At 44.8% G+C, this 22600-nt stretch overlaps 3 protein-coding genes across 4 annotated transcripts in view; 2 read left to right on the top strand and 1 right to left on the bottom strand.

The window, feature by feature from the left end:
* Positions 1-7314, top strand: part of LOC119385795 (ras GTPase-activating protein 3-like) — a 45985-nt gene extending 38671 nt beyond the window's left edge. The window contains 1 exon segment of the mRNA XM_037653178.2: positions 321-7314. Coding sequence (XP_037509106.1) covers positions 321-525 — 205 coding nt within the window. The 3' untranslated portion in view covers positions 526-7314.
* A 1449-nt stretch (positions 7315-8763) lies between these two features.
* LOC119387048 (GPALPP motifs-containing protein 1) lies at positions 8764-16706 on the bottom strand. Of its 2 annotated transcripts, none has more exons than XM_049413352.1 (6): positions 16486-16706; positions 15948-16345; positions 15020-15187; positions 12449-12544; positions 12303-12365; positions 8764-8939 (listed from the first exon to the last, which is right to left on the bottom strand). In XM_049413352.1, exons 1-6 carry the CDS (start codon positions 16514-16516, stop codon positions 8796-8798), a joined length of 900 nt encoding a protein of 299 aa, XP_049269309.1. In that variant the 5' UTR covers positions 16517-16706; the 3' UTR covers positions 8764-8795. The 2 variants fall into 2 exon arrangements, with proteins under 2 accessions (XP_049269309.1, XP_037510277.1); XM_037654349.2 differs by having other exon boundaries at positions 12449-12547; positions 16486-16704.
* Positions 16707-17011: 305 nt separating this feature from the next.
* LOC119387047 (splicing factor U2AF 50 kDa subunit) overlaps positions 17012-22600 on the top strand; it is a 44935-nt gene continuing 39346 nt past the window's right edge. Inside the window, exon 1 of the mRNA XM_037654348.2 lies at positions 17012-17203. Within this exon, the coding sequence (XP_037510276.1) occupies positions 17176-17203 (28 nt within the window). The 5' untranslated portion in view covers positions 17012-17175. The remainder of the gene's footprint in view (positions 17204-22600) is intronic.

Genomic DNA, 22600 nt, shown 5'->3' with positions numbered 1-22600 from the left:
CAGTTTTTCAGCACAAAAGGAATTGTCTACATTGAGTGTGCCAAAGCTGAGAAAAGTCTTTCAGAAGATTGTAAGTTTACGAAAAAAATGAAACTGAGAAAGGTCACTGAAGTGGTAGGAAATGCCGTTATGTCTAAACAATTATCTGGGATGCACGAAAATTGGAGAGGTTATGCATTGGAAATGGCAGAATCCAAAATAAACATTTTCGAAAAATTTTCAACTTTTTTTGCGATTTTTGTTTCCAAAAAACAGTTCTCTTAAGGTGTCTCTCTAATCAGAGCAGCAGATTGAACTGTGCCATTTCCGTGTCACTGCAGGCAAGCACCCATAGGGGACGACAACTACTTGCTCATGTTTGCGCGGCAGCAACAGCAGAGGACCGCCTCCGTGCCCAGTGCCTCGTCGCTGGCACGACCCCTTACTAGTGATCTCAACATTCCTGTACCACCTATCCCTGCACCAGCGCTGCCTTCCCCGGGCAATGCCAACGGAAGCCTGGTCAGCCACATGGACGTGCCTTAGCCTACGCTGCTTCAGCTCTCATCTTTCCGAAGTCACACGGCTTCTCTGCCCTTCCAGTGCACACTGCCGGTCCCGTTGCTATGAGGGAACAGGATCCGCATGGCGCCAAGCCCGAGGCACTTGGGTAGACGTGCCAACTTCTCTATGCCTTCTCTAACGGCATTCCCCCGTGTGCTCCCCTCTTTGCATTGGCCAAACGTGAGCACATGGGCCCCGAGTTTCAGCCACAGTGGGAGTCCAAGCCACGTTTCTTCCTAGTCGGCCACCCGAGGTCCTTCTCATTCGCTCTTCAAGCCCTGTACATATTATACGCCCTGTGAATGCTGAACCTAGCTAAAAGCAAAGAAATCACCTACAACGGTTACGACCCATGCCGGTGCTCTATGGAGACGGAAAGACTTAATCACGTACTCATCGCTTATGTCATTCCAGAGTGAAGGAGCTGTACGATGCCGCTCTTGAAGAACTTGGGGTTTACATGTAGTGGGCTGCACATGCAATTAATGTAGGTAACGCGGCATCGTGTTTTAAGTGCGTTACCCGCACTGCTTGTACAGGAAGGCGTGAACGTTGTCATCTTGGATAGTGTGCAATGGATGCACGTGATGTAGCAGTGTTCAGATGTGGCGCGTGCTGATATGATCACCGTGTCCCTGATTGACTGTCAAACCCCGTCACTTGAATGTCGAGGGCTGTTGTGTTGCTGCACGTGAAGTAATGGCCCGGCTGTACCACTTACAGAGCCGAATATTTTATGGGCAGCAGCCCAGTTGATATGTCGCGCACACATGCGGCAGAAAAAGCTTGCTGTATAATCCCGAGTTGTCATCCGTGCCTGTAACGCCACCCGGACCATTCCTCTAGCAGATTGTCCCTCATACTGAGGCATCATGCAAATAATGCACTGCTGTGGTCAACCTACGCACATTATGGGCAGCTTGCAACAGCCAGGCAGCATTTTACCATTTCCTTGTTCCTGTAAGCATGTTTTTCAGGAACTTGTAATCACACACCGCTGGCAAATGTATATGATGCACCATGGTTATTGGTTGTCTGATTATTGGAACCTGGCCAGACAGAATTATCCCTTTCTTTCTTTCTTTCTTTGTTACTGAGACATTACCCACCAAGCCTTTCCTGGCAAATCGCACTAGCAGCCTTGCATCGTTACTGTTGTTTAAAGGACCGTTAGCGACTAATTAGTGCAACTAATTGGTCCATCCTCTTTTCAGCAGGCATGGTGAATCTGTTAAACCAACCTTCCAATGCGTCATTTAAAAGTGAGGCCGTGCGGTCATGCTTCATAATGTCCATAACACTGCTGAGAGGTTCCTTATTATGCAAAAAGCACTAGCTACTAGTACTTGCAGCGGAAGAACATTTTGTAGTTGAGAAGCAATCTTTTATTGGCATGTCTGTAACAGGAGGTTTTCTTTGTGGGGGGAGGGGGGGGAGGATTATGAGCTTCTAGAATTGTCTCGCATGATGTTTGGAGCCATTGATTGAATATAGTGCAAGATCTTTTTCCCTTTCACCCCTTGATATGCGGAGGACATCCGATCTGTGCAAGGAAGCTAGCCTTTCAAATGTCGTAGCAAGGACACAGACATGCATTTACAGAAGTGGAAGCACATGTGCAAGCAAGCAGTATCGCTAAAAACATTTGGTCCCCTGCAGAAATGCGCGTCTGTACAGAACCCAGCACTTGAAACATGTGGTCCGCAACTACTGCATATTGTTGTTAACCGAAGTGTTACGTCTCAAGCCCGCAGTATGGTTTGCGTTATTAATCATTACTATGTATATAAATTTTTAAACATTCTTTTCTTTTTTAGCCTCCAGACACCTCCCCTCGCATTATATTCGTGGTCACATTATGTTCGTACAAATATTGTGTCTTTTCTGAGTCCCACGAAGTGTACAGACTGAAATTCTTGTTTTCTCCCATTGGGTTCTTCGGCAACATCTCGCCCTTTGTATTGTTGAGGATCAAGTAGTGTGCACAGATTAAAAAAGCGGCCACTGAGGTATTGTGACTCATTCTGTCGTTCTGTGTATCCTTTGCCGTCGATTTACAGAACATGCTATCTGCGAATCCCCGTGAGCACTCCTTCCCTCTCCCATTCTTCAGTTATTGCATCTTATTGTGGTATGCCTGTCGTCTCAGCTCAGTAACGATCGGCTCCTTTAAAGTTTATTTAATTGGAAGTGGGTGTAAGTGCAAGTTCCTTTATTCATTCACCGAAACCGCTGCACAGTGTGGCCGAGCCGCTTTTTTTTTTTTTTTTCGCACAAGTACATGCGTGGCGTATTGCGTACTGCTTTCTTATGATTAGGCACCCTCATTCTGCTCATTTGCGTGTGCTTGAAAGTGTTGCGTAAACAGATCAAGACTTCAGACTATCTGCCGTCATGTTCAAATAATCCTACCTAGGCAATCTTGTCAATTTTCATGGATAAATCATTTGAAAATGTTCCGAACAAAACAAGAAGACAAGACGTAGCTGCTGCTGCTGAAGGAGTTAAGCATGTCACACACACGCAGTCGTGCTTCTAACAGTGGCAGCAGGCAGTTTCGTTGATACCTTCTACATTTCTTGTATGTCTGTTTGTGTGTTTTTATGTTTTGGCTTGTGTAGTATTTTTCTGCGGTTAATATATTTAAATATATATAGTATACATATATAAATATATACACATATACATACATGCTATATATAATATACATATTGTAACATGTTGCGTGTGAACCCGTGAGTGTTATGCACGAAAGACCTTAATTTAATTGTAAGTTTTGAAGAAACAAGCTGTGCTAACAGTGGTGCATATTCATTGCCAAGCACTAAAACGTATAAATAAGAGGAGCACTTCTTTGTAACATTCAACATCTGTTAATTTATCGCCAATCAAGTGGGCTAAGCAGAATTCCTCAGAAACGTCTGATAATCTAAGTAAAGGATGCATTTAGAAAGCAGCCGCCTTTAGGAACTTCTGAATTTGGTCATGTTATAAAGAAGGCTGTACTAACATTGTGTATTGCCACATAGAAGTAGTATCTGAACAGTGCATGAATTTTGCTTTTCCTGGTCTCGTGGACTTCCACGTGTACTGCGACAACTTTGGGAAAGTTTGGGGACGTTCAAACATTCAAAAGTGCAAGATTCATAGATTTATTTTTATATTTTGTTTCGAAATCCTCGTAGGTTCATTATCAGATTTTAACCTGCCCTTGCTGTACCTTATTGCACTTATTCACTACGCAGCTCGTCTTTTTAATTTAAATGAGTCTTACTAAACGTGAGACATTTCTTCGTAGCTGCAGTGTATAAAAAATGGAACCTAGCGGGATTTTTGTTTTTAGAAGTCGGGTGTAGTAAAGCGCCTCTCGGGTGTGCAGATACATTTGTCACATCAGAATTGTGGGTGGATAGCCCATGTCATTTGCTTTAGAGAAGGATGGCACCATTTCACCACCTCATTTATAAATTAAAAGTTGCTCTCTTAATTGTGCATAGCTAGGCCATAGACCATTTCTCAGCTTGCTCATTGAGCATTCTTTTGTCTCTCCCGTTTGCTGCTTTGTTTGCCTTGCTTCCTTTGTACCGCCTCTGCACCACTTCAGCAAAATGACTCGCTATGGTCACTCTTTTTGTTGAATATGTGATGCGACACACTCGGTGAAATGTTGAAAAACGTCAAAAAATATTTCATGTGCCACACACAGGTGTTTCACATCAGATTCCAGTAGGCTTCCATTAATTTTATTTCTATTTTAAATTTATCGTATTTAGTGCTAGTTAGCACCTACATACAGTCAACTGCCGATTTTTCGGACGCCCGATTTTCCGGACATGCTCGAAAATTCGGACGCTTTCGCGGCACCGTCACCAGCCCCATAGACTTAAATGTATTAGAACGTCCAAAATTTCGGACGCTGAAGCTATTCCGCGTCCCATTTTTCGGACTTTCTGCCCAAATTGCAGGTCCGAACGGCATTATTTGAAGCTCCCACCTCTGCCGCGTCTATCATCTCTTAGGTTCGAACCAGCGCTTTCACGAGTCGATCTGTTTGAGACAGTAGCAGAGTCCGAAAGTCAGCTTTGCCACAATGCCAAAGCGTTATGGGGTGAAGCAGACCAGAAATTCAAAGGGGCCGCTATCACGGCGCCGTGCGGCGATGTTACGGATAAGCAGCGGAAATGCATGGAGGCGTGATGGCGGCAGCTGGCAAATGCGCCAGTGCGGCTTAATCACTGACAACCCTTACGATAAGCATCTTTAGTTTACTGATCGGTAGTGCACTTGACCTAGCGCAGTTGCATGCGTACTGCACGCATTTAATAGCCGAGAACCCAAATGCGCTGCGCCGCCATTCCTGCTGCCTCTTTGTGCGAGACCGCTAAGTGCGCCGCATAGACGTGTTGCCTTCGCGGAGGAAACCAGATCGCCATTGCCGCGCCCATGTGCGGTCAGGAACTAAGTGCGCATCACGAACCCATTCATGATAAATGCGTGCGTACGATACAGCAACAGTAAAGTGACGGCGTCAGCTTAGTTGGCGATGTGCTGCACACAACTAGAAACGATCGGCTTGACACGGCAGCAAATGCTGCGTATCGGTGGCGATTCGGCGATGTGTGTGCGCATTTTTACATGCGCACACGCATCGGGGAAAGCCGGACGAGTCGTCCGCGCTTCCGCCGCAGACTTTGTGTTCCGCGTCATCGTTTACAAACGCTTCATGCGGGATAGCCGTAATCCATTCCGCGCTTTGCTGTTATCAGCGGCGTTCATCACGAGACGCAAAAGTGGCGGTTGGCACATACGTAGTTAAGCGGGGTTCGCGGCAGGTACCGAATGTATTTGTGAGAGCCTGGGCGCGCACCAAAATGCCTGATAATTGTACTGGGAGGCATTAAAGCTATTTCGGACGTGGCTGTGGCGATTTGACCACTTGAGCAGAATAAAAAAGCATGAATTTGTTTTTTCGGACGATTTCGCGGTTTCTAGGGAGTCCGAAAAATCGGCAGTTGACTGTATTTTTTGTGCAATTTGGTATTCAATAGACCTAAGCCTAGTTTCGTACAAGTTGGTTCACAAGTTTGTTAGGAAGTTTTTGAGATACTAAACGCCAATTGATAATCGTTTGAGAAAGTGCCAAACCTTGGGCTCTAAAGCTGCAGTCAGCCACTACATTTTATGGAACATGGGTTTCACAAGTATGGAACTTGCATTTTCTTATGGTATGGTGCTTGTAATTTGATGGGATCTCTGTTTAGGTTGCAGGAACTAGCCTGAAATTGAATTAGTGCAAGTCTACTGTATCCACTGACTAGTTTCAAAGCACAACTGAACCTGCTAGTGAGCTTTTGTGGTAAACTTAAACACACTCCTCCATTTGCACTGCCGCACAGCCAATGGTCTCGGTGCTTTCTTTGTATTGTCGTCTTGTACGTTGCAGTACTTACATTTTCCGTGCTACTCTTTGGGTGTAAGTACATGTTGTGTGGTACCCAAAGTCCTCCTAGAATTGTGGTAAATGTACAAACTGACCCTTGTGTTTTCTGTTGTTGAGAAATTTGGGCACACACTACGCATTACGGTTGCCCAGTGCCATTTGGCATTGTGCTGTACAGAAACTTAAAAGGTCATGTGTTGTTGCTCCAAAGCTTGGTGTTGTGTTGTATGCCTGCACTTTTGCTCTTGCAAGGAAATGGTGATGGACTCAGTTGGCGAGATAAGGCTGGTGGTGTGTTCCATTTCGGATAAAGGCAGCAATATTGCTTGTGGCAATGTGCTTTTTTTTCTTCTTCAGATGTTTATATTTAAACACATAGAACAAGTTTTATAGCAGATTGCAATGTGTAGCAAGTGTAGTGTGTAATACTAACAACTAGCAGCCATATTACCACCACCGTGCCTTGCTTGTATCAACGTACTGTTCACAAAAGTTGTGTACGTCAAGTGCTGTTGAAGGCTGCATTGTGGAAGAGTCCTTGCAGAATTTGCAATGTGGAACACTTCGATAAGATTTTTTTTTTTTTTCATTTGACTGTGGCGGTTTCCTTTTTTGTTATTCTTGCTATTGGTGCAACTGGAACATGCGCAATGTTCGCCGTTTGCGTATTGTTTAAATTGTTTAAAACCTAGATTTATGCAAAAAAAAAATCTACATTGTTGCCCATGTTTAATATAAAGAGAGAGCAGTGTGCCCACGTGGCAGAGTTTTGTAAGGCAAGAAGTATCTATGCAGAAGTGTTTTGAACATTTTCTTGTTCTCCTTGCGAGGAGGAGAGCGTCATTTACATAACTCGAGTAACCGCAGTACCCCTGCCACACGAGCTTTACAAAAGGTCACTCTACGTAAATGAGTCTACCAATTCTTCTTCAAGTGGAGTTTATCAAAGCCACTGAGTAAGCCCAGTTTTTCCGGATAGCCAGAACGCTTCAACACAGTACAGTTTTTAACATGGTGCATTCATCAAAATAAAATCGCATTTACGGTGCTGTGTGGCAGGGGTACTAACCTTATCACCTATCCCACATATTGCTGTTGAGTTCGCGTTAGTGCATGGCCGCCTTCTTCACGTCTGTGGACTTCATGTGGTGGCACAAAATGCGGCTCTTATGGTCACAAGAGAGAGTTGGTTGCATGGACACTATTTATTGAGAACTAAACATATTTACTCCACCCAAGAACAAACCTGTGGGAGTGCCTTTCTACTTCTCTGTTGTATGTGTATGTTACCATCGTTCACATAGTGATGAGTAAATGAAATTTATGCAACAGCTGTGCATTTGTGTCTGATTCACTTGGCCACTAAAATTATGGCCTTATTTTCAATATGTATCTACTTGCCTGACTGAGCCCACAAGTGACCAACAAGTGCAAGAGAGAATATGAGACTATTTTGTCAAGAGCACTTTTGCTTCACCATGCTTTGCCTCCATGGCTTCACCTTCATTTCTATGGACAATTGTTGGCAAGCTGTTTGTACAAGTTTATTGTACGTTCCCAGATTTTCAGGGCTTGTTTACACACTGACTGTATAGTGCATTTGGCACGTACATCCCTGAAAGTAAATTTCTTTTTGTACATGTCCTGGTAGAGCATGGTGTTCAAGCTACAATGAGCAGTGTCCTGCAGTGCAAACTATGGTGGACAGTATAAAGACAACAGTAATACAAATGTTGGTAATTGCATACCCTCTAGCCTGGTAACTAGCCCAAGGTAGCCCATATTACATCTTTGGAATTACAGTAGACTCTCGTTAAACGGAACCTGAAGGGACCCAGAAAATGTGTTCCATTTAACAGGAGTTCCGTTTACTGAGAGATGAACAGGAGTGCAGAATCCAAGTATGAAACCAATTATATTAGATGCAGTTGTTCCGTTTAAGCAGCAGTTCCGTTTAACAGATTTCCATTTACTGAGAGTCTACTGTATTGCATAAACATTCAGCCTTTGTGAATAGTTTTACGACACTGCAACATTCAGTTGCTGAAGTACGCAACGTGGCGAGATTTGAGGTGCCGTGGTTTTGGGCACAGAGCCATGATTAAAGTTAAATGGGCACTGAAATAGTTTCGGGTCATCCATTGTGCACTTTCACTTGAGACATTGCAAGAGCAACAGGTGAGTTGCCAACCTCTTTGTGCATGCGGTTTTTTTAATATCTGGTGGAATATCGAAACTGCTCATGTGGCATGAGCAGGGAACAATAAAGGATGTCACGAGACACATCACAGCAAGCGGTAAGCATATGTTTTTTTTTTTACGGGTAATAAGACTAACGAGTTCAAACACAGTTTCTTGTTGCTACTTGAAGATGCTGCAGCAATGCGAAGTCTGCATTTGGAAAAAATTGCAGCTTTGAAAAGAAATATTTGCACTGACAGTACAAGATCTTAAGGTTGCACGAGCAATATCTACATTTTGCAGCGTGTGATGCACAGCGAGCAGTGCGACTTACAAACTCGAAACACACAGTCAATCGTCGTGGAATTTGAAATCGATGTTACAATGAGTGAAAATCTTGCAAATACACAGCATTGCTGCAGTTATAAAAGAGAATGAAATTGATATTGCTCATAAAACTAGTGTGCTGGAACTGGTCAATTATATGACACTCTTGTGGCCCCAATTGTGTAGAGCTGACAGAATAGCTTCTGCACTGAACACAAGTTCAGCAAGTGTATTCGTATCATTGGGAAACATTTAATGTAATCTTTGGAAAGAGTGCATGGTGCACAGATGAGTGTGGACGGGTTTACAGAAACTTTCTTTCACCAGACGAAAACTTTGTGTTCAGGAAAGCAGCACTGTTGATCAATGCCTTGCTGGCTCTTGGGTCAATCCGGCTGATTTTCAGGTCCTCATCTCGATTGAACTCTCGCCGTTCTTTCACTTCATTCTGGAATTATGCAATAGGAAACACAATTTTCGCATTTCCAACACATGCATACATGGTTGATCTGTAGGGGTGTGCGAATATCACATTTTTCGAATACGAATCGAATACGAATATCCACCTTCGAATATCGAATCGAATATCGAATATCAAAGGAAAAATGCCTCCACAGTAACGATATTTTATTTAACATGTAGCTATTTGAAGAAAAAAAAAACATTAACAGTCTGACTGGCAACACAACATACACTGCTATCTCCAAAACACAATGTCCAGGCTAGCAGAATGCACATCACAACACAAGCAAATATCACGGCACAATGAAAGTAATGACTACATTACATGTTATCATGAAGAAATATGAGTTGCTCCACATGATCAGGCAGCAGGCGCTCCCTTGTAACAGAGACAACCCCCCCCCCCTGCCACTGAAAAGGCACGCTCGCTTGGAACAGAAGTGGCTGGTATAGGGAGTTACATGGGGCAAAGCTTTACCAGACTGGGGTATCTGAAGGTGCCTACAGTCCGCCACCAGTCACGTGTGTCACTGTCTTTGTTCACAAGTGGTCCCGCATAGTGAACGAGTGGTAGTGCGGCACGTTACGGCCGCATAATATTGAAAATGTACGGTTACATGATCGCCAACAGCGCTGCACGTCGGAGATGCACCAGCAATAAATCATACGTATTGGGGCGCTCGTCGCAGGCAGATACCGTGCCTCCGTGTATTTACGATGTTTATTGCTCCTCGCGGCAACGTTTTTAGCGATACGAACGCAGCAGAAATGTGGAAGACGAGTTATTTTATGCATGATAATCGACTCGCATATTCGAATTTTTCGAATATTCGAAGTTATCGATTATTCGAAACTTTTCGAATACACGATTTTCGAATCGAATACGAATATTTAGAATGTAATATTCGACGAATATTCGAAACTTTCGAATATTCGCACACCCCTATTGATCTGCACAAAAAAAACAAGAGATAATATACAGTGAATACACAGCACCGGCAGAACACTTCATTGATTTGAATCTGTTTTATGGATTCTCTTGCAGTTTGAGCAGTTTAAAGGCTAGATTCACTTCTGAATAAAACGTACCATTTTTCACACTGCCTAGGGATTGCAAAGTTGTCAATAATAATAGTAATAATAATGCATACGTGCCATTTTACTGTCCTCAAGGGCTCAAATCACCAATCGCATCCACGAACGAGGGAATGGGTTAAGTGGGGTAAACGGGTCATCTTGGTTTCAGCTATATTTCTCGGGAACATTTCCATATTTTATTGTCAACTTTAGCATGCTCAATAAGAAAGCTTTTGGCCTTCCCTTCGTGCGATTTTAACCCTGTAGCTTTCGTTACTAATTTGTGCTTAAGTACCAAATTTTATACTGGGGTGTAAAATTAAATTACCTTTTCTCAGAAATGAAAAACAGTATGACCGTGAAATCTGGCATGCTAATTCCACATGGTAGTGGCATTAACCCCTAGCTCTAAAAACAGGCTCCTACACTTAACTCAAAAGAAACAAAAATATTGTCCTCAAATGTCACGTGCAGTAAGAGAGACCATTTAATAATATTTTTTTAACTATAACTCACACAGTTAAGTTTTTAGGTTCAGACTATTTGGAAGGGATTTAGGTATCTGAGAAAACTTCAGCGCAGTCGGTTGGATAGTTTTCCAGAAAAGGTAAAATTCAGCGCAATCGGTCGGATAGTTTCCCCAGAAAAGGTACATCAAGTTTAGAAAATTTTCAAGAAACTGATCTTGAGAAAAACGCACCTTTATGTTTAAAAACACACGCGGAAAGTGCTCACAACATTAAAGAATCACTACTGCTAGGAAAGTTTGCAATGAAAACTTAAGAAAATGGTAGGAAATGAATATATTTAACCAATCTAGCCATATTTATTACAAAAAAATACGTACATGCAGAAACGATGATGGAAAACAACATGTAAACAAGCCCTTGCATCTGGCAGGAAACACGGGTTTTTTGGCGCCATTTCTAAATGGCTTTGAGCGCTCCTATGCGCTCGCCAATGCACGGTATTGCTCCTGAGAGTGTGTGATTTTTTTAGTAATCAAATAAAAAAATCGCTTTTTTGGTCAATCTACCCTACCATACCCACTTAATGTCTCGTTTCTTTGTTAGACACAACCTAATTGAACCAGTTGGCAATGAAGACATAGGGGACATTGTTTTTAGTTTTGAATTGTAGTGTAGTAATTATGACATAAATGAAAAGTAATTAAAGTGGATGAAAGAACAACTTGCCACTGATAGGGACCAAACCTACAACCTTCAGATAATGTGTCCGATTCCACAGTGCTTTGAAGGCCTGCAAGTGGTCAGGACCCGCACTGGTGGTTGCACAGGTGTGTAATTGGGTAACAAGTCATACTAAGCCTTGTGAAAGTGACCATTCTTCATTTCTGGTATACGTCGCCACAATATATTGCATACGCATGACTGTTAGCACCTCTCAGTGCAACTGCTACGGCTGCAAGCGCATCCGCATGCAAGAGCGCTGGTTCGAGGGTGTGAAAACATTGTGACGGTAGTGACGTTGTCCAAGTCCAAAATATCCGACAGCAAAAAATTTAGGCTGCCATGTGCCCCACCTACAATTTCTTTCTGCCATTGGATACAGAGCACAAAATGACACTCGACCACAGCTGCCTGCCCAGCCCCATTTCGGATCAAGGGCGTGCCCCCACCGATAAAAATTAATGGCTATGCCACTAGTGTTCCCCACATGCGTTTCTAAATAAAAAGTACTGTGTACCTGGAAGCAAGAGATATTAAAGGAAACCTACATAATTCAACAAAGTGTTAACTTCGCACAATATAATAGTAACACATGAAGCTCCTAGGACAATTCCACGGATCTGAACCACTTTTAAAAAGTATGTGCGGAGCCTGCACAGGCACTACAGTGCCTGCATGTATGATAAAAAAAATATTGTTCCTTAAGAGAACAAACAGTCGGCGACACAAAGACAGCACCTTGGCAGGCGCAATTGACACATCAGCGCTTTGTCACAGCTAGGAACATTCGGTCTCACTGTAGGAGTCGTCGCCGCTGCCTACAGTGATGACGACGATCACTAGCAATGCCTGATGCAACGGCACCGTGGCAGGGAAATTGTGCAACTAGCAGGGCACTAGAGACAATGCAGCCTGCTGCTATTTGCCTTCTCTTTCACTCCGTTTTCAATGAAAAGGACATCAACCCCTCCACAACACAACGGCAGCATCTAAGTTATCCTATTCCTCATTCTCAGCAACTGTTGCCTAGACACGAGCACTAAATAAATAGGTAGGTATTACAGGACAATGTCTGATCGTACCTTTTTTTCCTCTTTCTTCTTTTTCCGGTGCATATCAAGTAGTGACTCTGCCCTCTTTTCCTTCTGCAGTGCGAAGGAAAAAAAAGATGCGCTAATTACAGAAAAGCAAACTCTTAGTTTGAGAAATCAGCAAAGTAAATACACACATTGTACTGTCTCAGCTGCTCTTCGAGCTCCTTTTCTTGGTGGTGTCGTTTCCGATGACGTGAAGTCTCGGCTATGTCATCACCCTTCTTGGGTTTCTTCTGTGGATAATTAAAAAGACAAAAAAATGTTTAATTTCATACACCAATGTATATATTGAAAGAAATGTACATATCAGTAATACATAAGGACACTGTTATGGGAAATTATCTGGGAGGAGTATATATATTTATGACATAACATGACATAACATAACATGAACATGGCTGTGATTTTTCAACTATGGCTCTTCCAATGCTATACAGATTCCTTTTTATGCTTTGTCAGTGGTCAGAGAAAATTCACTGATGTTATCAATGGGATCAGCTGGTTGTGAATATATTATAAGATTGGCATCTAGAGGAAGGCATTACAGTTGAACCCCTTTATAAGAGTCACGCATGGGGGAGAAATTCTTGCCTGTTATATGAGGTGTCTCTTATAAGCAGGGTACTAAGTTATGCATTTTCCTATCAACCCTTACTTTTATGTAGCACACTGGTGTCTCTTATACCCCACGTGTCTCTTATATCAGTGCCTCTTATAAAGGGGTTCAACTGTACAGCCGTATCTAGCATCTACAGTAAAAGCTCGTTCATTCGGATTTCAGGTGACCGGAAAAAATTTCTGAATTAGCCGAATGCTGAATTAATTATCGAATATATCAAGAAAACAATAAACAAATGCCTGTTACATCAATACACTATCATTTTCTAGGGGAATACGTAAATCTGGTACCTTTTTTGCGTAAGAGCAATGTCAAAGCGGCAATTTTCGTCATTCTGTGACTTTGGTTCTCAATACAACCACGGCGCCAGATTCCCGTGCTCAATTACTCGAAACATGCTCTGCACCCTTCCCTCATTCTGTACCGCCAGCGTTCCACCACCAGACACACGTGACGAGAGTTCTTTCGCAGGTAAAATGGCCGGCAACTGATAGTTCGTCCATCGCGATAAAGCAAACTAGTTTTATGCCAGCATACCTAGCGTGGCTGAAAGCTCTTCATCTTCAACAGCTTCCACCATGTTTGAGTTTTGTAACATTGCGCGCTCATTGCATTAAGTTAAAACAAAGCTGCTGAGTGCTGAATCTGCATGTGGACAAAAACGTGGTCGCTAACTGATGAAGATAGCAATGCGGACAGCGCCGCCTTGGTTCAGTTGTCTATGAATGCTGTTTTCGCTCTGGTGCATCGTGCACTTGTGGCGATTCGAGCTTAGCATGCTCCACAGATTGTCCGAATTAATCGGGCTGATGCCAAATGTGACCAAATTAGTGAGAATTTGATGCTGTTAAACAATACACATGTTGGCTGGGACCAGGGAACACGTCCGAATTATCTGAATTAACAAGGGTTGAATTAACGAGCTTTTACTGTAGCTGTTTACAGTAATGCAGAAGCATTACATCAAAACAAAATCTGGCATCCATCCAGTGAGCATTACCACTACCACCCCATGGCAAGTAATTCACATCACCAAGCGGTGATGTCGTCATCACGTGACATGGATGTTGATACAGCCGTGATTTGGTCTAGATTGGTAAAATGTACTCTGAGGACTCTAATGTCATTAATTTCATCATTATAGGTTTATTAATAGAAGACGAAATCAAGGTCAAAGTTTCATTTTTAAACTTCGCGATGAAATCTTCGCACGTGACCTCTCAGATTTCAATTTCTATTTTTCGTATTGTGGCGACATTAACTCAACGAAATTTCCAGACACTTGGTATGCTAAGTCTATGTCCCCCATCAGAGGAAACATACTTAATTTTTACTGATTAGAATCTACGTAGGACCTAGTAGACGCCGTCAAAATCTATGACGTCACGGCGTTTGGTGCAGGAATTTCAAGGTGGCGTCACCACCTGCATTTTCTTTTTGCACTTTTTCTTGCTTACCAAGCATCTTCTCACGGCAAGCGTGGTGGTTTTGGAATTGTTAAAGAGTAATTAACTAATATGAGAGAAGTCGTTTGTCTTTTTAGCATCCCTTTAAGTGCATCTGTAACTTTTTGTTGGAGCATACACAGTTGAATCAATAATATTGTCTCCAAGGCACTTTTTAAACTGTGTACGTAGCAGCTATTTTATCATTGTCACTCACTGAACTTTTGTATTTTGTTGTCGCATTACAACCATTCTACTCTTTCATGCCTCTAGCCCCGAGATATCACAAATAAGTTAAGTAATTTGCATTAATGAAGCATGGCAAGAGGCCCACAGCTAAAAGAGGATGAAGAAAGAAGAACAGGGGGTTGTGGTTAAAAAGGACAAACATGTAGCTATGGTATTTAGCCACAGGAAAAATTTCCAGTTGTGCTGGCCAAACACAGATGCATTTGAAATGCATAATAAAACTCCCGTTGCCATAAAATAACGTGATAACGATACATACTAATTGAGAGCATTCCCAGACTTCAGCATTTCCTCCAAGCTCCAAAGATATTTACTGAGACAGCAACGGGTCTTCGCAGCAGGTGCCACCAATTTCAAGCTCAAATAGACTGTGAACAGTGCACAATACATACCTCTGCCTTCTTGACTTTGTCTGCAGGTGTGTCTGTCCAAGCAGAGCGGTCAGCCGTTGGGTCCTCCATGTTCTTCCGAAACGTCCTGGCCCCCAGGCCAATCCGAAGACCCATGTTGTCTGGCAACTCTGTCATCCACTCCTCTCGCCTGGGCTCAGGTTCTGAATCCTTGATTGTCAAGAAAAGAGGAAAAAAATAACCTATATGGCATAAAGATAACTTCATTAATGAGAAAGGAGGAGAAGTATGCCCGAAGAACATGTATCTAGCCTGCTACTCCTGACCGGGTTAAGGGAAAGTGGGAGAAAGTGATGGAGGGAGCCACCAACACCCCTTTTTAGGGGTGAGCAAGTGTTCGAAACTTTCGAATATGAAAACAGATAACGTCCTTGTATTATTTGATTTCGTATTTGAGTCGAATAGCTGCTATGCGTTAATCTGCATATTTTTTTCTCATAGGTTACAACCGCACTAAAATAGGCACTAAATTGTTACAAAGATACAACAGGTCTCACCCCCGTGGACATGGTGTGGGCATGAAACATGAGAACTTGCATAGTGCAGCAGGCCACTTTGCTTGAGTTGCTAGCCTTTTTATCACTTGTACTATCTGAAGAGTGCCGTGCATGCAAGAAAACTGCTTTTTAATGCCTTTTTAGTGCTTTAATTGGTAATGTTATGTATACTATGGTGAGAACATAATTATATTAATCGCAGAAACTTAATATTCGATGCGGCCTTAGAAATTAGTATGCGCACTCAGCTACTTATCTTGAAAGTGAATTTAAAAAGTGCGCTTTTCTTTTACCGTAAATGCTCTTGATTTATTCTACAAGAATTACATAAAAAATAGATAGAACACTCCTAGCAGTCACGTCACGAGATCACGTTGCGCATTTATCCTAAACAAGCGACGTGTGATGCACACCTTTCCCTCGAGCCGCCTTTTCATCTTCGTCGCTCGGCGGTCGATGTCCCGCGCAGCGGTGTCGTCTGTGTAGTCATCGCCAATAGCCTCGGAGGGCATGGGCCCGATGACATCGTCCGAATCGTCACTGTCGCTATCAGCAGTAGCGTCCTGTTGTGAAGCCGCTGAAAAACCGGGCGGTAAAACGGGTCCTATGACGGCTGGTTTGGGTGGTGTGTCCGCAAACCCCGGCGGCAGACTTGGCCCGTACAAGTCCTGGCCACTTTTGTCGTCCTTGGATGGTGCCGGGACGTCCTGCCCAGAAAGCTTGAAACCGGGAGGGAGTACAGGTCCAATGACTGAGGTTGATTCGCTGCTTTCTCCGGCATCTTCGCGACCGACGGACTCCGTTTTGAAACCTTCGAGGAAAAACTGAGTAAGAGAAACATCTCGACTTAGGAATGCATTTAAGAGCTGTAGCACTACAACCATGGCACTTTGCAAGTGCCAATTTTTCACGAATATCAACCTTTGCAACCGTTTTTGCTTTCGATCTCACCTTTTGGAAGCTGTGGCCCGTAAGTAGACATGACACTGGAAATCCAGATGTCACAGGCAAAGGACTACAGCTTTCTTACGGCCCAGAGGAGCCTCTTATCACGAACTGTGCAGTTGAGTTTTGGAGCCTGAAACAAAAACACACGCATAACCGCGCGGCATTACACGAAGCGGGCGCAAAGTCAGAAACACCACCTCGGCACCTTAATGCTGTTTACTGTTCCAAGCATTAATGAGACTGTTATCGCTGTAATTACTACACATATTAACTTCTGCAAGAAACACCGAGCAATGTCACGAGCAGACTACGAGCGATGTATGCTGTGGAAACTTGCCTCAAACACCTCAGACTCGCGCATGGACTCTCGACGTCGACATAAACACAGTAAACGTACTAGATTAGTCCACGTGCATCACGGTGCATGCGGTGCATGTGAAAATGTGAGGTATGAAGCCTCTGAAGCTACCAAACTTGAGAAGTCCATTTGTAACCAATGAACGCTTTTCCGCTTCCTTCGTACGTCATCAAATGCCGGTCTCCAGTGCATGATGGGTAATTAGTCGCGAAGGGCCGCTGTGGTGACTCTGTGACTGTGTGTGTCTACATTGCGGTATTTGTTGGGTAATAAACTCAGCAATTTAAGCGGCTGGTGTAAAAGGCTGCGTCGAAAAATCTGCTTGCTTCTACATAATGGGTGAAGAACGGGATCTCGACAAAGGTACGTTATTGGCGCTTTCACACCTTAAGCCTACTGGGCTACGCGTTTGGCTTTCATTGCAGTGTTTTGCTATTATCGGCGCTATTACTGATTTTTTCGTTCTTTACATCGTCAGTCGTGTTAATTCGCAGGTTTGTGTGCCTGTCCTTTTGAGTATTCTCTTACAGCGTTAAACATGCTGGTATTGTAGCTCCTCGTTGGGGTCATTCGCACGGCGGTGTTTTTCTCGAAAAACACGTTTTTGAATGGTCGTTTGTTGTTATGCCATATAATTGTATAGTATTTTAATGCTCCCGGGGTTGCAATTTAAGCACTTGTGCATCGCTATTTTAAATGCGGCAAGAAACGTAAGCTTACGGTCTCTCTGCGCTGGTATGGCGGCAAACTAACGAAGGTAGATGCAGATCGCAGTGTCTCTGGTCGATAATACTGTACAGCGCTGCTGAAAGCACAACGTGCTATTTTCTGAGCGTTTAAATTTCGGAGATCGTCACAATGCAATAACAGTTTCGTTGTGACGGTGTCGGCGCTCTTGCGCGGTAAGGGCTGACATAAGAATTCTAGCATAAATTTTTGTTGGTGTATTTCTGTACTTGAAAGTGTTCTGATCATTCGTCAAAAATCGGTAGGCGTAAATTTTTCTGCTCACAGATGTGTTATACCGGATGCGGGCGCACGAAATGCGGTGTGTGTTTGTGTTCTAAGCATTGGCCATGTTTACATGAATGTTTTTACGTTGGTAAATTCTTGGCGCCCTAATGTGCCGTTCTCTACACATGCTTTCAGTATGTTGACTTGCCTGTGCTGTACTTTCTTGCGTTAGTCTACAACAAACGAAGCAATTTCTTGGGCACGCTCTTTATGAAGTGTATGTGTGTGTGTCTACAAAGGGTAAACACTGACGAAACACAATGTCAATATTTAATTTTATAAGCATTTTGTCTTGTCTGGCCAGACATAAGACCACCGTTCTTTACAAGACTTAGGAAAGTTACGATGTTTTAGATGTACTACAGTACTCACAGATTCGAACGCAACATCAATATTTTTAGTATAACGGCTGGTATATGCAATTGCTCCAGATAACCATGTCATGTCGCGACAAATCTGGTCTCTAAAGGTAATGTTGGCTCTGATCTACGCGTTCGAGTCGAAATTACGCCGATATTGCCTGAACTGAAGACGGTGGAAATGAAAGTGAAGTAACGTAGCTGACACAGCCCAGAGCCACAAGTAAAACAAGGTTTATTCCAAAGACCTGCGATCGTCGTCTTCGTCAGTCTGCCCAGAGCTATGTGCACGCGCCGTGCAGATGCGCCCAGCTGCAGTTCCGCAATTGACGCGATACAGCACTTCCTTCCCCTAGAGTGTCTGGTGAGAAATCGCACTTTCTAAAACCTGTCCGGAACTCTTCTTTTGCGAGTTGAACGTCTGGGTAGGACAGGGTCTTCCACAACGTTTGCAGGCTGGTCCGAACCCGCCCCTTTGTCTGTTTGTTCGCCGAGTTCCTTTGCGGGTAGTTGTGGCAGCGAACCTTCATCGCCGGTGTTCGTTTCGCTCTCCCTTGAATGAGTCACGGGGGCTTCTTGCTGCGCTTGCTGAGCATCTCGAAGTCGCACTTGGTTGACATGTCGTCGCTGTTCTTCTTCCGTATCAACAGTGAGCAGCCGACCCCCTCTGGCCGCCGTCACAGTACCAGGCAGCCATCTCTGTCCACTGCGGTTATACTGTCGTGACCAAACTTGTGTTCCAGGAAGAATCAACCGGGAAGGTGGTGCTGCGGCCTTGACTGTCTCTTTTGTGCCCTCTCGCACCGGGAAATGAGCACTTAGTCTGGTTCTTGGTTGGGCACCTAGCAACATCTCTGCAGGCGATTTGCCGTCCTTTACCGGCGTTACCCTGTACCGAAGCAAGAATTTAGCAAGTCGACATTTCAGTGACCCTACTTTGTTCTTCTTTAGTGCTTCCTTGACAGTGCGCACTGCCCGCTCTGCTGCCCCATTCGACTGCGGATAATAAGGGGCAGTTGTCACGTGACGGACATGGTTATCCCGAAAGAATGTCTTTGTCACCACGCTGGTGAATTGGGGCCCATTATCGGACACAACTGTGTGAGGCAGGCCGAAACGAGCGAAAATACTCCGAAGAACTTCCACTGTGGTGTCAGCCGTCACTGCTTTGAGTGGGACTGCCTCTGTCCATTTCGTACCTGCATCCACCAGCACAAGGATCATGTGACCTTCCACAGGACCAGCAAAGTCGACATGCAGCCGAGACCAGCACTTGTCAGTTTAAGGCCAACTTGAAGGAACCTGAGCCGCAGGTAGTGGCATACACTGCACACAGTGCGGACAACTTTTTACCAGACTCTCTATATCGTGGTCCAGAGCAGGATACCAAAACAATGCGCGTGCGAGGCTCTTCATTGCCGTGATGCCAGGATGGCTTTCGTGCAATTCTTCCAACATGAAAGAACGCGCGCTCTCCGGCAAAATGACACGATGGCCCCAATAAACTAACCTGTCACTCACTGTCAGCTCATCCCTACGAGTGAAGAAAGGACGGAAACCCTGTTGTCCCGCACTCAGTTCTCCTGGCCAACCCCGCAGAATCCATGTCATTACTTGACGAAGCACTATCTTCAGCGGTGTTCTCTGCTAGCTTCTGGGGACCCAGAGCAAACTCGTTTAAAGCTTGCGCGTGCAGCACGTATTCTACCGAAGAGTTTTCTGTTGCGCTTTCTTGATTAGGCAGAGGTAAGCGGCTCAAAGCATCGGCGTTACTATTCAGCTGCTGTCCTTTCCGATATTCGAGCTCATACTGATACGCTGACAAAAGTAATGCCCAGCGTTGGATCCTTGCTGCTGCCATTTGTGGAATAGGCTTGTCCTGATGAAAAAGCCCGGTCAATGGCTTGTGATCAGTGAGCAGCGTAAACCGGTTGCCAAAAAGATAATCTCGAAACTTGGTCACACCGAAAACTAAGGCAAGCCCTTCCTTTTCCAACTGCGAGTAGTTTTTCTCTGCAGCAGTCAATGTTCTCGATCGAAAACCTATTGGATAATCTTTGCCGTTGATGCGATGAGACAGCACAGCACCCAAACCATACATGGAAGCGTCACATTCAAGCCGAAGTGGCTTACAAGGGTCATAATGAATTAGAAAGCTTGCCTTTTTCATAGCCTTCTTCGCTTTCTGAAATGCGCTTTGTTGCACCTGTCCCCATTCCCAGGCAACTCCCTTCGTCAGCAATGCATACAGTGGTGCTATCATGGTTGAGAGGTTAGGCAAGAATTTGGAGTAATACGTGATTAAGCCCAGAAAAGATTTCAACTGGCTCACCGAAGTTGGCGATGGTGCACCTAGTATGGCGCCGAGATTGTCTTGCAAAGGATGCAGACCTTTTTCGTCGATGCGGTGGCCCAGAAATGTCACTTGCTTTTCTCGGAATCTGCATTTGGTTTTATTCAGCTTCAGGCCGCTGTCCTGCAGTTGTTGGAACACTTGTCGCAATACCGACATATTGTGCTTCTGTTCCGCGACAATAATGTCATCTAGGTAGACTTTCACTCCTGGCAGACCTCGGAGGACTGATTCCATGCGCCTTTGGAAACGAGCTGGGGCTGAAGCGATTCCAAAAGCGAGGCGATTGTAACAGTAGAGTCCCTTATGCGTGTTCAGCACTGCGATCATTTTAGCTTCAGCGTCTAGAGGAAGCTGGTTGTATGCGTTACGTAGGTCAAACGTACTAAAGACTTCACCTCCAGCAAGCTCTGCGAAGATATCGTCAACTTTCAGCAGAGGATACTGTTCCAAGTAAGTAGCCGGATTCACCGTTAACTTGAAGTCCCCGCAGAGTCTTATGTCACCGTTCTTTTTCGCCACGGGGACTATCGGCGTTGCCCATTCAGAGACGCTGATCTGGCAAAGCACTCCTTCTTCCACCAGGCGATCAATCTCTGCTGAGACTTGGGCACGCATTGCATAAGGCACGGTCCGTGCTTTGCAAAAACGAGGCCGAGCGCCTTCTTTGATGTGTAGCTTAACGGGAGGCCCTTCACAGCAACCCAGTTTGTTGTCAAACAGCTGCGAAAATTCGTCAAGTAGGGCTTTCAACTGCGCATTCTGTTGAACAAAGTTTACACACGCAGCGCTGTTGGCGTCCAAAAGAGACACGCCGGCCTTGCAAAATTCCTCGATTGTACGCCGGCCGCAGAGGAGTGGTCCTTGACAGCCCACCACCACTAACGTACTGGTCACGGTTACTGTCCCAGACTTCGCGTCCATGGTTAACTTGCCAATGACAGGCAGGGGTCCAAGAAAGCATGATAGCCGCAGGGCAGTTTTTGCGAGATCTGGCCACCGCCTTCTGTGTCTTTCGTATACACTCACTTGAATCACACTCACCGGCGAGCCAGTGTCGATTATCATGCTCAGTTCCTGCCCTCCCCACGTCAAAACCTTCTCGAGAGGCCGCGAGACGTCCCTGTCGGTCGCACTGTGTGCCACTAAGGCAAGCATAAATTCTTCGCTCTCACTTTCATCTTCTTCCACGACATGTGCACCTGACGTCTGGGAACGACTCCTGCGCCATACCCTGGCCAGGTGACCTTTCCTCCCGCACAGACAGCATTTGGTGTTTCGATGTCGGCACACGTTGGAATCACGCGGCCCGTCGCAACGTTCGCACAGTGGGCGACTGCTTTCCAGGTTGCTGCTCGGCGCCCGGGACTCACGTCGTTGTAGTCGCAGCAGGGCGTTCATGGTACCACTTCCGTTGCCCACACCAGTCTCCTGCATGTCACGGACGTCTTCCTGTGCCTTCTCGGAAGCCCTGGCGAAGTCCTCGGCCTCTTTCAAGGTCAGCGTAGCTCGCGTCAACAAAGAACGCCGTGCGTCGTCGTCCCGGATACCGCAAACGATGCGATCTCGTAACATATGGTCCATCATACTACCGAAGTTGCAGCTTTCGGCTAGCCTCCTGAGTTCCGCGATGAAATCTCGCACACTCTCGCCTTCCTTTTGCTTGCGCATGAAAAACGCATAACTGGCTGCAATTTCATTAGCTTGCGGGTTGTACTGATCTTCCAGACATTCCACAACCTGGTTGTAGCTTAAGGTGTTGACCGGCATGCTTGGATTACGTCCTTGTAATACCTGTACAACGCGGTCGCTCAGCGAAGAAATCGGCAAGGAGCGGCGCTTCTCGGTATCCGTTACTTCATGTTCCTCGAAGAAGGCTTCAAGAAGTATGCGGTACGTACCCCAGCTTCCCGCTGCTCCATCGAAAGCTGGTGGGCGAGATCCCATGTCTTCTGGTCGTCCGCCTTCAGCCGAAGATTATACCGGAGTAATGTCCCATCTTCGTCGCCACTGAAGTAACGTAGCTGACACAGG

The sequence above is a fragment of the Rhipicephalus sanguineus genome, chromosome 3 (assembly GCF_013339695.2).
Source record: "Rhipicephalus sanguineus isolate Rsan-2018 chromosome 3, BIME_Rsan_1.4, whole genome shotgun sequence".
In the NCBI taxonomy this organism is placed as follows: domain Eukaryota; kingdom Metazoa; phylum Arthropoda; class Arachnida; order Ixodida; family Ixodidae; genus Rhipicephalus; species Rhipicephalus sanguineus.
The sequence above is the reverse complement of the archived record's forward strand: the minus strand, read 5'-3'. Positions and strand labels throughout refer to the sequence as shown.

Coding starts and splice junctions, on each gene's coding strand:
- LOC119387048 (XM_037654349.2), bottom strand. CDS start 16,516: ATGTCTACTTACGGGCCACAGCTTCCAAAAG. Junction 16,346..16,485: donor CGGGCCACAGCTTCCAAAAG/GTGAGATCGAAA, acceptor TTTTCCTCGAAG/GTTTCAAAACGGAGTCCGTC. Junction 8,940..12,302: donor AGAAGAAAGAGGAAAAAAAG/GTACGATCAGAC, acceptor GCATAATTCCAG/AATGAAGTGAAAGAACGGCG.